Below are 18,198 nucleotides of genomic sequence, written 5' to 3' on the forward strand. Positions count from 1 at the left end.
ATTTAGGAAATCTGTCCAGGAGTTCATGCAAACCATGAAGGACTGATCTGAAATGACTGCAGTAGAATGTCCTGTACATTTCATTGAATTAAAATTGCACTGCATTATAATACAAATGTGCAGCTACCTTCAGAACTGTCAAATATTCTTTGGAACTGTATAATATCCAGGGCTATTTTATCCAGCTTGTGCTTTCTTCCCTCTTTTTTTTAAACTTTACACTTTTATACAGTTATCCTTTTTATATGCAGTCATTCTTTTCACCAGTATTTCATTTTTAAATGTTTGGCGATTAAGCTGTTCTTTCTGCTTTTAACTTAACAATAGAATCCACTTCTTCATTTTACTGGAATTAATTTGGCTGTAACCTCCCCAACTGTATCTCAAATACCTCTCACTTTACCACTGTGGATTTCCCATGCATTACTGAATTTCTGCCACTTTTCAAAAACCTCTTTTCACTTTTACTTCAAAGTCTTCTCCTCTAAGCTCTGATCGTCTTTGTGTTATTACCTTTTCTATAGACTCTCATCAGTGTCTTCAGACTTGATGTTATAGCTAGATCCTAGGTGCTCTTCAGCTGCAACCCGATATATCACATTTGGTGTATTTTATAACTATTGGGTCTGGACTAGCCTTTGACTTTTCTCATCATCTTATGAGAGTATTTCTGATGATTGCCCACCCCTTTGAATATAAACCATGCAGTGAAATTCATAACCATAATTCTGCTTGAGACTTATGATACACCCTATAATTGGGCTGAAGCACTTTTGAACTGCTGCTTTCTGAGCAGAATAAATGTATACATGAAGACATTATTAGCTGCTATGAAAACGTACCACATCTGTCCACTTATACAAGTCCCCTTCATTGTAGTCTTATAGTGGCATAAAATATAATTATACAATATGGGCATCATCTGTTAAATGACCTTGCAAAAGGGGGCAAGTATGTTTTAATTGAATAAATACTGTATCTTGATGTTTTGTTTGTTGATTCTCAGAATATAAGCAGTAAACTAAAATCAATTTCATAAGCTCCATTTTTCATTCGTGCTTCTAACAGTTTCTAATTTGGGGGTCGTGGGGTCCATTGTAATAAGCACTCTGAAGATTTCTGATCCCAAGTTCCTGCCACCACATTTCTCCTAGACCTGTCAAGCATTTTAAGTAGCCTGCACTTTCCCACACTTCTCAATGAATACTGACATACCTAACTTAAAAGGATTACTTGCTGCTGAGAGGAATTGTAATCCTCTTTTTCCTGCTCTGTAAATCCTCCCGTAAGTAAAAAAGAACGGCTGAGACCTGTTTGGCAATGCAGGGTAATCACCATCTCACAAGATATAGCTCCATACCAAAAAAACCAAAACAAAAAACCTTAAAATTTACTTATGGTCACACTTGTCCAGGCACAGAGTCTAGGTGTTTTAATCGACGACTCTCTTATTTCCTCAGCCTTTCAATACTTGTACTACTTTTTTTTAAAAAAACCCACATTTTTAAATCCACAGTTTTAATGTCAGCCATTTGCATAAGAGCCTGAATCTTATAGACAACACAAGAAAATGTTACTCCACATGATACAGGCAAGAAAGCTTGTGAGCTTCTTGTGCTTTTTAGATTTCCTTTTTAGCTAACAACATTCACAGATCTTATTTGTGGTCATGAGCAGCTTATGGATTTCACTACAGAAGAATTGCAGAAGTTCCATTCAAACAATAAAGGAGGAGGATTCATTCTTATTCTTTCCTTGCTTATATGCAATATATTAACTTGCTGTTGGTGGTTCAGTGCAGAGTTAAATCTAGACTTTGATCTAGGCTTGTCCCAGTGGCGTAGCGTGGGTTGTCAGCACCCGGGGCAAGGCAAGTAATTTGCACCCCCTAACCCTAACCCCCAGATGTTGTGCCCGGTGTGGCCGGCCCCCCCTGCACCCCCCACACTACGCCACTGGCTTGTCCTTCTGTAAATGAAAGGACTCCTTCGATCTAGAGGCTTCCTCTGGTGGATGTGAGGAGGTGATTTTCACCAATTCCCACCCACTCAGTCCTCACACCACCTTACATACTACTTTGAAGGATCCATTAACTCTCGAGTAGTTCTGCAGAGCACAGGAGGGTGCAGGAGGAAAGGGGATCAGTGAAAATTGCCCTTACTTTCCAGTAGCAGGAGTATCCCATTCCCATAAATGTGATGTGTTATGGATCCAAGTCAAAGCCTGCATACCTTATACAATGGTACCTCGGGTTAAGTACTTAATTCGTTCTGGAGGTCCGTTCTTAACCTGAAACTGTTCTTAACCTGAAGCACCACTTTAGCTAATGGGGCCTCCTGCTGCTGCCGCGCCGCCGGAGCACGATTTCTGTTCTCATCCTGAAGCAAAGTTCTTAACCCGAGGTACTATTTCTGCATTAGCAGAGTCTGTAACCTGAAGCGTATGTAACCTGAAGCGTATGTAACCCTAGGTACCACTGTACAGCCAAACGATCTGTATTTGGGCTGCCAAACGGATCTCTGGTCTGATGTTCCATCACCAGGTAGCCACAAAGCAAAACAGAATGCTTTGTGATCTGGTAGATGTGGCAACCCTTCCTAAGTACACATGCGCTGGGATTGGTTTCTGATGACTGCATCTTGGAGCAACTTACTATTTCCTAAACTAGCCAGCAACAATACCTAAAAATGTGCTGAGTTTTTAAGTGGTTTATTTCCAATTAACAGAGATTAAGGAATCATCTTTCAGCAACACTTGAACTGCCATGATCCTGCTGTTGGTTTGCAGAGGTTCGGTCACTAGCTTAGCCTAGAAGAACCAAGAGTTCTTCTCAATGCCTTTTTTTCCAGCCGGAGCACAGTTCCGGCACTTCTCAGGTGGGTGCCAATGTGGGCCAGGGCTCCCTCCATCGGCTTCTTGCCTGTACATGCTTCTGAGAAGCCCAAAATGAACATTTCAAGTCAAAATGGAAGCTGGCCAGTGTGTGAGAATCTACACTTCACCCATCTGGGCAAGCACCTTCTACTCCCAACAGCAGCAGCATCCCAGAGTCTCACACAAATTCTTTCTCATTCCTGCTGCCCAAGATAACTTTTCCTGGAGATGCCATGGACTGCCCTTAGGACCTTCTGCATACAAATTATGTACTCTTATCACTGAGGTGTGGACTCTTGGCAGATTAGGGCTGTTCTTCTCTGCTAGGCCTTGCATGGAAATCTTTACAGGGTTCTTTAAAGCACAGATTCCCCATCAGCCACCTCACGCACTAAAAAAAGGAGGAAACCGTCATACATAAAGTATGCTTTCTTTCTGGCTTATACTCTATCAGTGGTGGTTTCTTCATAAGAGTTGGTATTTCTTATCTACTATCAATGCTATTCACTTATGAATCTTGCTTAGTTTGGTAAATAGCAGGCATTGATAAAAAAGGAGTACTTTAAGGGTATTTGCTATGTAAGCCTGCAGGTGAAGAAGATCAGGTTCTGTCCAAAGAAGAGGACATTTTATAGGGTTTCGGCAGTCTCTTTTAAGTATGAAAAGTGGGCACACTGTAGCCTTATATAATTTGAATACAGTCCCTGTCATTGCCTGTCATTTAAGTGCTTAATAAACATGCACCCAAAGCTTGTATTTTTTCAACTTTCAGTTTCCAACTCTACATTTTGTGTCCAACTGCATCCTAAAAAAACCTTGAATGTTATAGCTTTGTTTTTATTCTGTCTGTGCTTGTTTTTTAAAATAATAATAATAATTTCAGGCCTTAATGTCTAATATTATTGACCACCGCTTTGTGGGTTTGTTTGTTTTTTCAATCAAGCAGAACATCAATATTATGAAACAAATTGATTTCAGTGGGACTTAATCATGACCAACTTTTCACATTGGTTTCTATGGGAGTTAAGTGCAATTAATTTAGTCTGGATCCAATCCATTGTATAGTAGGGTGCCATTTTATGTTACAGAATGCAGGGAAGAAATCTGAAAAGGCTATTTTTGTTCTTTTGTTCAACACATACATAGATGCATGTTTGAATCCTACTATAAAGTCAACTCGGTTACTGTTATTTCTTAACTAGGCAGTTTATAACCATGTATGTATATGTACAGTGGTACCTCGGGTAAAGTACTTAATTCGTTCTGGAGGTCCGTTCTTAACCTGAAACTGCTTAACCTGAAGCACCACTTTAGCTAATGGGGCCTCCTCCTCCTGCTGCGCCGCCAAACCCTGATTTCTGTTCTTAACCTGAAGCACTATTTCTGGGTTAGTGGAGTGTGTAACCTGAAGCGTATGTAGCCCGAATTACCACTGTATATAGAAAAGTATGTGCCAGCTGAACAGAACGCTTTAGGCACCTGATAAAGAAAGCCTTGATCCATGAAAGTTTATGTCAACAATAAATCTATTTGTCCTTAATGGTGATGGGGAACAGGGAGGATCTGCCAGATATTGTCACAGCAGAACTCCCATCATCCCTGGCAATTAGCCATGCTGGCTGTAGCTGATGGGAGCAGCAAACCAACATCTGGAGGGTCAAAGGTTTCCCACTTCAGATTTTCCAGGAGGTATCCACGTTAGTTTATGGCAGCAAAAGCAACAAAAGAACCCTGTGGTATCTTAAAAGATCAAGATATTAATTATAGCATAAGCTTTCATGGACTTTCAGCTGAAAAGAGAACTCAAAGCCATGAAACTTGATGCCATAATAAATTTGTTAGTCTTTAAGGTGCTGCAAGGCTCTTTGTTGTTCTAGATGCCTAGTGTAAGCCGCATAACCCGCTTACCGGTTCTTTGAATACGCCATAGTGCTAAAGTACCGTATTTTTTGCACCATAACACTCACTTTTTTCCTCCTAAAAAGTAAGGGGAAATGTCTGTGCGTGTTATGGAGGGAATGCCTACGGGTGGCATGCCTACAGATTTTCCTCCTCTAAAAACTACGTGCGTGTTATGGTCGGGTGCGTGTTATAGAGCGAAAAATATGGTACTATCATTGGGTCTTTTTATTACAATTTAATGCACAGATAAGGAAATGAATCAATCAGAAGACCCTGAAAAGTCATTGCATTTTCTTCTTTCAGTTGGAGCACCTCAAAAGAAATAGATTCCGGGGGGAGGGTTATATCTTCTAAATTTAGGATATGATTAACTCCTCTTCTAATGCCTTGGAGTGCTTATCCTCTTCTGCAAATTGTCAATATTATCCCCCTTAATTATGTAAACTGAGAATGAACATCTAAAAATGCAGGCAGTTTAAGCAGTAGATATTTATATTTTCACAGCATCTTTCTCACTCTATTTTGATTATTTAAATTTGCAGCTGTCCTCTCGTTGCTGAGATTCTTTCTCCACCCACTAGATTCAAATATTTCTCATCTCTTGTAGATTCTTTCCCCCCGTTTTTACACTCGTTTGGGTGTCATTTAATTTTACAAGGAACAAAGCTTGCCTTTATTCTCAGTTTTTTTCCTCTCCTAGCAAAACTAAACAGCAGCCAAAACAACAGCTTTTCTCAGATTTCTATAGAATTTGGAACAAATGAAATCTTGTAGAATTTGGAACAAACAGAAACAAATGAGGAACCAAACAGCGCCAAAAGCAGATATACTGACTGTAGAAACATGTTTTTTAAAAAATTCAGAAAGCAATGATTATACCTTAGGCCCACTTCATACAATATGCCATTTCTGAGTAGGAAATTGCTTGAATCCTACCAGTTGCGGTAAGATCCACCAATTGTGTCTCCCTGTTCTCTATGCACACTGAAATTGTGAAATATGTGAGTATGAACTAAGGAAAAACGAAGGAAAAGATCGTACTGGGGAGGAAAGGTCTCTTATTACTAAACAATATATTACTCAGTAGTCTGTCTACAGATTAATACTCAAAATAAAAGGCCCAAATAAAGGTGGAAGAGGAACTTGCACCATTGCTGAAATCAAACGTACATTTGGGTGCCATTGCTAACAATAAGAAACCTCATAGAAAATTTAGTTCCTAGTTTATGAGGTAGCAATTTTACAGCAAAGCTCCCTGGAGAGGGAATATATCTGTGGAGAGCACACAGAATGGACTGCAAATGCTACTAGGGCTATTTATGAGAATAAATCAACCAAAAATCAATTGGGGCAGATATATTTTCCCAAAGCCAAATAAATATTTGTCAGCCTTTGTTACTAGGTTCGTAATTAATATTCTTTCTTGAAAACAACTACATTTATAAAGTTTTTGCAGAAAATTCTGGTTGGGTTATTGTTTAATGGGCAGGAATAGGCTTATCTCACTTTCCCAGAAAGAAGCACTGGTATAGAACAGCTATGGAAACTTGCCACGCTGCCCCAGGAATAACATAATGGTTAAAAAACCAATGCCAGGAAATTATCTGAATCCTCAACCCTAAAATTCAGTTCACGAGACATTTCGAAAAGCTGTTGTCTTTGAGTGCTCTGCTCTTGTTTTAGGATTAGATAAGCTCATTTTCCAAAATCAAACTACAACTACATTCTTCTCCCCCCCCCCCCATAACCACAATCTTCTTGAAAGGTTAGCTGTAAAGCAGCTAGCCATCTCATACTGAAACTATCCTTGTTTTTATTCTGTTGATTTGTAATGAAAACTGGTGTTCAGTGATGGGCAAAGCATAGATGTGACCTAATTTGCATCTTTGTTTAACGCCCTGCAGAAAAACATTGCCTGCTTCTTGTACAGAGCCCTTTACCATTATCAGTGTATGTTATCACCTAATAATGTGAATCATATTTAAGGATGCAGAAGCAATTCAATTCAATACACATTTAGATCATAGAATCAGGGTTGGAAGTGACCCTGAGGATCATCTAGTTCAACGCCTTGCAATGCAGGAATATGCAGCTGTCCCATATGGGGATCAAACCTGCAACTTTGGTGTTATCAGCACCACACTCTAACGGTCTAACCAACTGAGCTATCCAGGCTGATAAAAGGAAGGTCATTAATAGACACTGAAAAGATCATAGAATCCTAACCCTAACCCTAATCCTGAATCCATCAAAGTTGCACTTTCTAAAACTATATGTGAACCAAAACACAACTACCCTTCAAAACTACCTTTCAGCTACACTTTAAAGGTCACTTACTCCAAATAATCTGTTCACTCTACCTTCATCCCAGTTTGATTGCAGGGAAATTAGACCATGTTGGCTATTTATTGAGGATTCATTCTGATCAGTTTGAGGAAAATTAGACGAGCCTTGCATCAAGTAAATGTTATGCCACACTTCCTAGTGCATTTTCCTGACCCTTACCTTATTGTAGGAAGTCTAATATTGGGGGAAGCACGTTTGCTGTGCAAGGGTGCAAAGTCAACTTGAATTGTGCAACTTGAATTTGCTGGTATGCAACTGATCCTACCAGAAAATAGAGACAGACGGGGAGCATTCTAAAAGGCCACAAAGTGGTACCCAAGTCTATAGTGCTGCTGGCTGATTGGGGAGAACCTAAGAAACAAGGGGGGCGGGGGTGGTGGGATTGGAAGGCAAAACAATTGATGCATTAAGCAGACAGCCTCAGCTGGCTACCTAATGAGGCACAGGGTTAAGATTGTTGGTTTCTGACCTGGGTTCAAATCAGTGATGAGCAATGAGCTTACTGAACAGCACTCAGCTTGTTAAGTCTCTTAAGCATGAATTCCCTTGCCGGTGGCATAGAAATATAAATGACCTGATTCACATGCTGCACTGAACAAGATAAGGATCATAAACCTTACATGCCAAGTGTGTTATTGAAATGCATGTTTGTAACTTTTGCTTAACTATCTAAAATTAAATATTTTAAGTGATAGGAACACAGCAGTATGGCATTTCTGCATCTTAGCAGGCGTTCACCCTGCCACTGGCAGTGCTCAAAGTAGGGGGGGGTGTCATCCCAATGTATTTGGGTCTGGCCTAATCCGAAATGAAATCAACACACTTACTTTTCTCTCCAACTTTCAGTACAGGTCACTGCAGAACACCAATGATGGTGGTTCAGTGAAGGGCATTGTTAGGAGGATCATGGAGTCTAAGCTCTGGGTCTTTTGTGCCAGCCCTCCCTTTTCTTTCATTTTTTTTTTAAAAACTGTAATTACAAGACAAATGGGTGCACTGCAAAGTACAATGATGGTGAGATATCAGTCACCCACCATTTTAATTTGCCCAGAGGCATATGTACTTATAAATTAGTATGTGCAAGTTTCATGTACATTCATATGCATGTGCTAGTACCCAGAGGATCCTTAATGTTCCTAGCAATGCCCTGGGTTGAACTAGTCTGATATTTTTTAAGAGGCAGTGAGAAAAACTCCTCTCTCAAAACACACTATCAGACTATTTTAGGACATGTTATAGTAGACATCCTCAAACTGTACCATTTCAGAATGCTGGTGGGAGATCAAAAGTCTGAAAGACTAAAAGATATTAGGTTAAATATTCTCATCACCAATCTAAGATGTTAAGCTTCGGTTTTTATTTCCAACTAAAGTTACTGCTTTCCCTTTTTGTGTGTTTTAGTTTCCAGACTCTGTTTAAAATAAAAAAGGAATAAAATATGTTTCTAATATTATTACAACTAATTATTTCATATGAGAGACTTTTTTAAAACTTTGAAAGGACATTTAAACATATTCTCTAGCATGCATGCACGTACAAATCACATCAGTCTTTCTCAATCAAAAGAAAGCACACATATAATATTTGGCACATTCCCTTTTGGCTGTTTTTGTTCGTATTTGGTAGGTGAGGTGGCCAGTCACCAGTTTTACTGGGTCCTGTACAGCAGCCTGAGGTAACGTTTTCTGGCATGGAGATAAAATAGGAGACTTCCCTCTCATTTCTTCATGTGCCAGACAGAGAGGAGCAAGGTCAGAAGATAAAATGGAAGGGGGGCTTTTATTTTAGGGAAGGACAAGGGCTCATTTCTAGAACATGTGTCTTCCATGCAAAAGTTCCCTGGTTCAGTGCCCTAGCATGTCCAAGGTAGGATTGGGAAGGCTCCAGGCTGATACTTTGGTGAGTCATTGCCTATCTCCAAACACTGAGCTAGATGGATCAATGCTCTGATCCATCAGCAGCTCCTTTGCTCTTAGCAACCTTATATGAACAGCAAGTAAAATTAATAAGAATAAAATTCTAAGGAAAAGGGTCAGGCCTCTCATCAAATATAGTTGACATATTGTTCTTTGAAGGAAAGTGATCCTGGATAGCCATGTGTCTTGCAAGAGCAGGTAAAACTTATTCTTATTGGCTATTTTCATGAATATTTACTTCTTTATGCATCGTTTGAGAAATGCTAGGCCAATAGGATACAATGCAATCCAAGAGATCAAGGAGCGAGTTGTTTTTTAAGCTAACAAACATGCTCTCTCTCTCTTTTTTACAGTGCACCCACTTGTAAAGTTTTGTACAGTTTCTCAGTTATAAATCTGTGATGGTTTTTGTGTAGCAACATTGCCATCTGCTGGGCAACAAAATCTACCTTCAATGTTACCCTGTGAATTCACAGGCAGAAAGACAAGGAAATTCTATTTTAAAAGCTCTTTTTCTTTTAAGGAACAAAGTAAGTTTGACTTCTCTTATTTGCTTTGTTCCCTTCCAAGTATTATTTACATATTTCATTTCTTGATATACAGCCATTTGAAATACAGAGCAGAAATTAGTAGTGTGCGGTCTGGGACAAGATGAAAATCCTACACACAGTGAAGTCAACTTAAATATAGTTTTATTTCAATTGCCTTCCTCCCAGCTAACAGGGACTAGATAATTACAAAATGTGGGTTATCTTTTGCCTGGCAATTACTGATAGATGGCAGAACCACATATAGAAAGCAACCTTTCACATACAGTGGTGCCCCGCAAGACGAACGCCTCGCAAGACGAAAAACCCGCTAGACGAAAGGGTTTTTCTGTTTTGGAGGCGCTTCGCAAAACGAATTTCCCTATGGGGTTGCTTCACAAGACGAAAAAATCTTGTGTCCCCCAGCGGGTTTTTTTTGCTTTTTTTGCCCTTTTCCTAAGCCGCTAAGCCGCTTATCAGCTGTTCCGCTGATAAGCCGCTTAACAGCTGATCGCTGGAAGCCGCTTGACAGCTCTAGCACTAATCCGCTAAGCTGTCAATGGGCTTGCTTCGCAAGACGAAAAAACCGCTAGACGAAGAGAATCGCGGAACGGATTAATTTCGTCTAGCGAGGCACCACTGTATATCAATCTCAGACTTTCCCCTACATACCGGAATTTGCTAGAAGTCATCTCAAAAAACTTAAATTTACACTCTGCATCTTTTATGTAAACCATATTGATTCCCATGCCAATTTTGTAGGTTTTGGTAAGTAGGGAAAAATCAGCAAATTTATTCAATATATATAGCACCAAGTGTTTCAAGTCATTTGTCCCTATGTACGAGAGTCGAGGCATAGCAAACCACTCTCTCCTGGAGGCCATGTGCAAGCTCCAGTCCTTTCCTTATGATTCTGCAAATACTTTGCCTACTTTTCTCTCTTTCATTCACCTACTCACATATGCATGTATGCACGCGCATACACACACACACACACACACACAGAGAGAGAGAGAGAGAGAGAGAGAGAGAGAAACAGGTCTACATCGACCCAGACCAGCGAACGCTGTGGGTCAAATGGTATTAGAATATAAGCCATATCCAATCTGCAAGCCAGAGGTTAAAATACAAATGCAATACAAATATTAAAACATCTTAATCCAATGAAAACACAAAGACCATCATTATGAAAAATCTGCAACAAAACAACATAGGATTGTAAGACAGAACAGCCATACGAACCAAGTGGAATTCACTAAAGCCATTTAAAATCAGTAGGCATTCAACACCTCTTGACTTAGTTAACTAATTTTGGGGCACACAGAAGAGTCTGTTAATTACCATAATGCTCTGATAAGATTCATACTCGAGGATGCAATCCTTCAGGTACCCTGATTCCAAAATATATAGAAATAGCAGCAGTAATTTTGGAAGTGGCACAGCTTTATTACACCCACCAAAATGTCACAAAATGGTGCGCAAGATTTTGAGGCCCCCACAACTCTCCACCAGGCTAAATAGTAACTCCTATCAGGAACTTCCATAGTAATGCTTACATGATATTTGGGTTTGCCAGTTATCAGAAGTGATCCTCAAAGACCAAAACAAATGGAAGCTGTTCTCCCTTCTCATCTGTTGTAGATTAACATAGAAATGCTTAAACCTTTGGAAATGCATAAAAAGGATTAACAGCGAGAAATGGTTCTGTGGGGTGCAGCAAGAGAAAAAAAAGTTTTTGCTTTTTTAACATTTGGGTAGGGAAATGACTGTACTGAACTTACCGATTCTACTTCAAGTGGTGTTAGTAAGTAACAACCCCATTGAAACAAATAGAAAGGTAATGGAATGAAACAACAGTTGTTGAAAAATGTGTATTTATATGCTATTGAATGCTGCTGGCATTTGCTTGCTAGAAATGACTGTTATAAATGCACATGAATTTATCCATAGAACATCGTATCATGGGAAGCTTTGTTTTATTGCTGTTGATCATTCTCTCTTATTATTTCTTCAAAGAAATGCAGGGTTATTATCCCAAGCATTAGCCAGCTGGCCTGCTGAAGTTTCCTTTCTGGATTTTCTTTCTAAAAAAAAATTCCCCATAGGCTAATCCAAAATAGGTTTTGGCTGCAGAATGTGTTTTGTCATTACTACCTGTCGATTAGAAATTTTATTTAGCGTAGGTGGTACTAATTGTTTACTATTAGAATCAAAACTGATTGGAATAAATGTGAGTCATTACTATGAATAAAGCTGGATTCTTTTCATCAGATGATTTAGAACTTGTTCTTTTAATGTTTAACTATTTAATGTCAGTTTTGCTTATAATTGCCTAATCAGCAATTGTATGATGTTCAAGTGATATATGAAATTGCTCTTAAATCAGTGCGACCCTTAAAGGACATTATGTTAAACCAGGGATGTCAAACCCCAGGAGCCTTCTAGCTATTGCAAATACTAGTTCCATTATTCCTGGCCATTGACCATGCTGGCTGGGCTGAAGGGGGATGGAGTCCACTAACATTTGAGGGTCACTTATTTCCCCATACCTACGCCAAGTAATTGGAATTAACCAGATGTGAAAAATAGGGGGATTTAAGATGACCAAGTACAGTGTATTGGTCACTTCTAACATGTTGGCATAATATGATGCATCGACTTAGGGAACAGATTGTACCAATAAAAATAGCACAGCCAGTGTTTGTTGTGTTTGCAGAGTACAATAAGACTGGCTTCATTGCAATGCTGTTCACTACAAGATGACTGGCTTCCCACATGAACAGAACCACTCTGTCTAGCGGACAAGCTTACTTGTTGCACCAGCTTAGGTCATCATACAGGGCGACCAAAGCAGTTTCTGTGCCAAAACTGGGCCAAAACCCTGATTGAAATGGATCCAGAAAATCAGTTTCTTCCAAAAGTGTCTGGGTCTGGTCATTTCAGAACCTTGCTCATGAAAGGGAGATTAGCAACTGGCCAGTAGATAGTTAGTTTTCCAAATCCAGGGAAGGTTTCTTAAGGAGTGGTTTTACCACTGCCTCCTTCAAACAGTCCCATTGCAGCATGGTATCTTGCTGTGAAAATGATTTCCTTTGGTTCTCTACAACAGGCACCCTCAACCTCGGCCCTCCAGATGTTTTTGGCCTACAATTCCCATGATCCCTAGCTAGCAGGACCAGTGGGTCAGGGATGATGGAAATTGTAGTCTCAAAACATCTGGAGGGCCGAGGTTGAGGAAGCCTGCGCAACAACATACACTGTTGTTTTTAACATACATACCGTACATTATTGTATACATACATAGATTGCTTTGCCATATAAATTGCTTTGCAATATATGTTATTTATATATTCATTTATGGATGCCTCTTCCCATCTATATTTTCTGAAGTTTTTTGCTGTCAAAAGCAGCTTATGTGCACTAAGACTGCAAGCCTAACCACATCTATATCCACAGAAGTAAACCCCACTGAATTCAGTGGTGCTTACTCCCAGAAGTGGTGATTAGAATTTAACCTTAATCTGCATCTTATTGTGAATTTTAAAAACTAATGGACTACATCTCTCACTTTTCAAAAAGTTATTTAAAGTCCTCTTAAAGTGCTCTTCTTTGTCAATGTGGGGAGAACCACCTGGATTTGACACCGCATTTTGACCACCTAAAGGGTGTTTTTTTAATCTTGAGTTATAATCAGACCATCCTTCCCCAATTCCTGACTGGGGTAAATGGGATAGGATGACAATTCTATAATGAATTGTGAAATCAAGTAGTGAAAGTAGCTGCAGTCCTAGCCCCTTGGCTGGTAGCATGACAAACTGAATTCAGTGGAACTTACTTCTGAGTAGATATAGTATGGTTTGCAGCCATGGATGGCTTTGTGATGAGTCATTCACTTTCATTAACTTTGAAAAAAACACGCAAGGGAGGTAACTGATTTGCAGATATCTGTTGATAGCTAATATATGTGTGTCTATTATGTGTTACATAAAAAAGAAGTATATTTCCACATCAGTGAATTACGAAACAGAACAAAGATTTGGGCAAAATAAACCAACTGCAGCAGAACATAAATTGCTAGATGAAATTGCAAATGAATATCCAAATGGATTGAGGTATATTTGTACAGCACTAACTACGACTCAGCATACTTGACTTAAATCATTTTGAAAAGACTTTCTTGGATATCGTGAGTTCAGTTTGGAGCATTTGCAAAAGCCAGTCAGTATGCCAAAATCACTGAAAAAGCTAACTACTGGTCAGATCAAAATGCACTCAAAATGGTTGGATTAATTTTGTTTATTTGAAAGTCTTGTGGAGCCTTGAGCATAGCTATTATTAAACTCATCTGCCTGTACTTGATGCTCATGGGCTACTCCAATCTGAGAAGGTAAGCAACTTTGGATAAATGAAAGGGGTTAGTTGGTAGTGCTGAATCCATTCACAAGATCCTGCAGTATTTTCTGCAGTGGAACCAAGGCAATGGAACATTCTGCCAAAGGATGTTTGCCAGACCCCACTACCACTTGCCCTTTGACAAGTAGCTAAGGCACACATTTTCCATTAGGCTTCCCTTTTAAAAAATGCCCTTGCATTTTTTATCAACATTGTATTTGTAATGCAGATTTAGTTTAATTTACAAATGTATTAAGTTTGCTGTATTATTTTAATTTTTGATTATGCTGTTTGTACTGAGAGCAGGATGGAAATATTGAAAGTAAGCAAATGGACAAAAGAAGTCTTAAAGCAGTAACAGAACTGGTTTAAAAGCAAAATGGATATGACCACTTTCTGCCTAGACCTAATTATCCAAAGGTGTAATTCAGGACAATTTGCAGCAGAGTGACTACTTAATTGAGGAAGCCCCTCTTAAAAACACTGATCAAATGAACTGGATAAAGCTACTTCTGAATTATGATTTCTGACACTGTGGTTATAAATTATGGTTTGGGGACAGAAATATGTAGAAGGTAGCGATGTAGAAAACACAATCTGGCTAATTTTAGAATATTTAATCACATATCTGCTGTTCATACATTAAAGCATCCGAACAGAAGATTTCCATTTTGTGAAACAGTAATTTTTTTGCTATTAAACCCTCTTTTCTCCCCTCTGTACGTCTGGCTTAAATGAATGTTGTGGGGACACATGTCTGGCTTGGTGAATTTGAGCACTTAGCAATACTAAGACCAGATGCCTACTAAATAGAATGCCAAATAAAAGTGCTGGCATCATCCATGTTTTGGACAAAAGATTGGACGTTGATGATTCCATGGCAACCTGCTCTGCAGGTACTTGGAAAGTACTGCTACAGTCCACAGAACGCGCCACCCTTTCATGAATCCTAAGGAAGGGACATCATCCTAAACCAGCATCAGTTTCCTATAAGCAACAGAACCCTCAAAGGGGCTACTGCTAGTTTCTCTGACCAGAGACAAACACATTGACATACTAACTGTAAAGCTGTTCTTTCTCTCACACATCTCCATTCCAGGTTTAAGAAACGTCAGCGGATTACCCGTGCTCGCTGAGCAAACTCCATTAGATATCAAACTATACAAAAGCCTAGAAGTGATCATCTCAATGCTTTACAACAGAACTGCGTGACTGAACAATAAAGGGGAAGAGTGCCATCCCAAGTCTAATAAGGTGCCCCCCACACAACCTCCTCCACTCCTGTCCTTGAACTTTTGTCATGGCAAAAGGTCAGTAACACAGGCAAGCCTACAAGCTCTTACTTGCCTTGCTCTGAGGAAGAATCCTGCATCTGTAGGGTCCTTCCAAGACTGAGACATCTAGGACCTCAAACATTTTAAGGCTTATGGTCTAGTAGTACCTTGAAAATATCCTGAAACTGTTCCAACTCCAGCTATAGAAAAATAGCCAAGAGAACAAGAGTTTTATGCCATTTTTTGTGTGTATCCCAAAATTCCTGGTGCAAAAATTGTTTGTTGAGACAGGACTCCCCTTTGTAGAAACTATGCTAATTCTTCTCCAGCAAGACTGGTTCTTCTATATGCTTGATATTTTTATCTTGAACTATGTTTTTCACCACAACAGACAGTGAGCTTACCCACCCACCCACCTCAATTGCTTAAAAAATAGTACATTGGCCACTTTCCAGTCCTCTGGTATGGAAGCTGATTTTAAAGAAAAGTTGCATATTTTTGTTAGGATAGCAACAATTCCCCCAATGAATTCTTTAAGAACTCTCTGGGGGATTCTACTCAGTCCCAGTGATTTGTTAATTTTTAATTTGTGAATAAAGCCTTGAACTTCATCTCATGGGACCAATATTTGCCTACATTCTGGAAACCTCCTTCCCAAAAAGGTCAGTTCAGGCCCAGGTATCTGCCATGCATCTTCCACAGGAAACAGAAGATGCAGATATATAAGGTTTCTATCACACACTTGTGCAGCAGTGTGGGGGACACTCAAGCACAGTCAGATTCCTTGTTCCATGGACCACAATGGGACGCATGCATGCAAGTAATATCATCCCAACAGGATGTTGATTTCTGAAGACATGTACTGTAAACACCCTTCAACATCAGGAAGGGTTTTTTTACCTCAGGAAGCTTCTCCCACATTTGTATATGACGTATATGTGTGAGGTGAGATCTAACATAGGAAAGGTATAAGATCTCCCAATTAGCTCTTTATACAGTGATATATTTCGCCCTGCCTATGAAATGTAATTTAACAAGAAATAGTTGCTGTAATTTGGAAGAATCAGGAAAGGAGAGAGAAAAAGAAAGAAGAAGAAAAAGGGGAAGAGAAGAATGAAAAGGGAAAGGGGGGCAGAGAGAGAAAAAGAAAGTGAAGATGAAAGGAAGGGAAAATGAAGAAGAAAGGAAGAAAAGGAAGGAGGACTGGGGAAAGGAAGGGAAGAAGGAAGGAAGGAAAAGGGGGAGAAAGGGAGGGGAAAGAGATAGAAGTGAGAGGGGAAGGAAGAGAAAAAGATTGGAAACGGGGAGGGGGGAGGATAAGGACATTTTTGGAAAAGGAGAAAAGAAGAAAGAGAATCAGAATTGGTGACAGGGTTAGGGGAAAGAGGAAATATAGGCTGGAAAAAGGTGGGGGGGGGGAGAAGTGGGCACAGTTATCATGATGGGAAGGTATTTAGCCAAAGAAAGTTAATTGTAAATGGTGCCCCCCACCTTTTAATGACCTACAAAATGATGGATGGATGAATGAAATGATAAATGGGAAGAATTGTGTTTAAAAGGGGCAGGCTGAAAGAAGGGATGGCCTAAGAGTGGTGGGGATTTTATTTTATTTTTACGGGCCAGGGGTAGTATTTCTTATTGGTTCTCCAAGAAGGAGAAGACTCTAAAATATGCAGGGAAAACCTCTGCCTGACTTCTCCCTTGCCCCCATATGCCTTCCTCTCCATTGCCCTCTTTCTCTTGCCTGGTCACACATTTCTAGGCTCTGTTTACTTAGGGGGCAATGCATGTGCTGAATGGTGGGTGAATGGAGCTGTGTAGCAAAGGACGGGGGGCTAACATGTGTCATTGTGGTGCAAAAAGCAGAATGGGGAGGAATTGTGGATGGGGGTTGAATATGAAGGGGAGAGGAGACGGAGGGAAGGGGAGAGAGCAAAGGCAGTTCCAGCATCTCAGCAGGGTAGGCTCCTATTTTGAAAGCGATCTCTCCCTTCTCCTGTTTGCCGGGTGCTGCAGGCTCCAAAAACCACCTTTGCTCACACATGCCCTCCACCACCAGGGTTTGCTCCCCCACACCGGGTCTTCTCCTCCTCACAACGTACCCATGGGCAGGGGCAGAAGATGGGAGCCAAACTACTCTTAAAAGGACCTTGGGTAAAATTGCAGCTATGGCAAAGGAAGATGCTGTGATGGCTTAATTGTTTCTGTGGGTGGTGCCGGCAAATTCAGGGCAGCTGAAGGGTATGTCATGGGGTTATGTTATTCACTTATATATTACTGCATGGAGGGTTCTCACCATGATGAAGCAGTACCCAATATTGCTCTCTCTCTCTCTGTGTGTGTGTAAAGGACACCTAAGAAAGTGAGGGTTGTGTGTCTTATCAAGGCCTAACAGGGTGAAACAAGGACTCACTGGCACTCTTAGTGCTGACTTTCGTTTAGTTGATACAGGGATTAAATTACATTCTTCACTTCAATTTAATGCATTTTAATGTTTATTTCTATATATGCAGGACTCCTTAATTTAGCATAATTATTGAGATGAACTTCAGCTAACATTACAAGAAAATTGTAACTTGTCATAAAACAAGAGGCCCATATTGTAGCTGAGCTGTTAACGCACTGAGATACCCTGTTAGAATATCTTAATAATGCAAATAAGTCCTCCTCACTCCCCACTATGATAATGCTTTGGTGGCTTGATTAATTATTATGAAGCCAAATGGCTAACAAAAGAGGGTATAAATAAAAATATCTTCTCATGTCCAATAAAAGAGTGTAAATTTTAACTACGGCGCATGACAGCAAGTGTAAGCAAGAATTATACACAATACAACTCACTGAATGAGTTAATATGCTCAGGGCCTTTGTTGCTAGAAATAGTTTGCTCTGTATTATAATCATCCATTGTAGCTGCACTCAGCTGCAATTTTGGTTTCTCCTTTAAGTGTATTCAATGACATTTCT

At 39.8% G+C, this 18,198-nt stretch overlaps 1 protein-coding gene across 4 annotated transcripts in view; it reads right to left on the minus strand.

Annotated features, from left to right (window-relative positions):
* The window catches only part of CDCA7L (cell division cycle associated 7 like), a 67,840-nt gene that overhangs the window by 27,174 nt on the left and 22,468 nt on the right, over positions 1–18,198 (minus strand). Inside the window, exon 1 of one of the 4 annotated variants that reach the window (XM_083705300.1) lies at positions 7,114–7,278. The exons of the other annotated variants lie outside the window; for them this stretch is intronic. Within the exon in view, the coding sequence (XP_083561426.1) occupies positions 7,114–7,233 (120 nt within the window). The 5' untranslated portion in view covers positions 7,234–7,278. Of the gene's footprint in view, positions 1–7,113; positions 7,279–18,198 lie in introns of those variants that run through there. 4 annotated transcript variants of the gene reach the window in all.

This window comes from Podarcis gaigeae (assembly GCF_964106915.1).
Source record: "Podarcis gaigeae genome assembly, chromosome: 12".
Taxonomy (NCBI): domain Eukaryota; kingdom Metazoa; phylum Chordata; class Lepidosauria; order Squamata; family Lacertidae; genus Podarcis; species Podarcis gaigeae.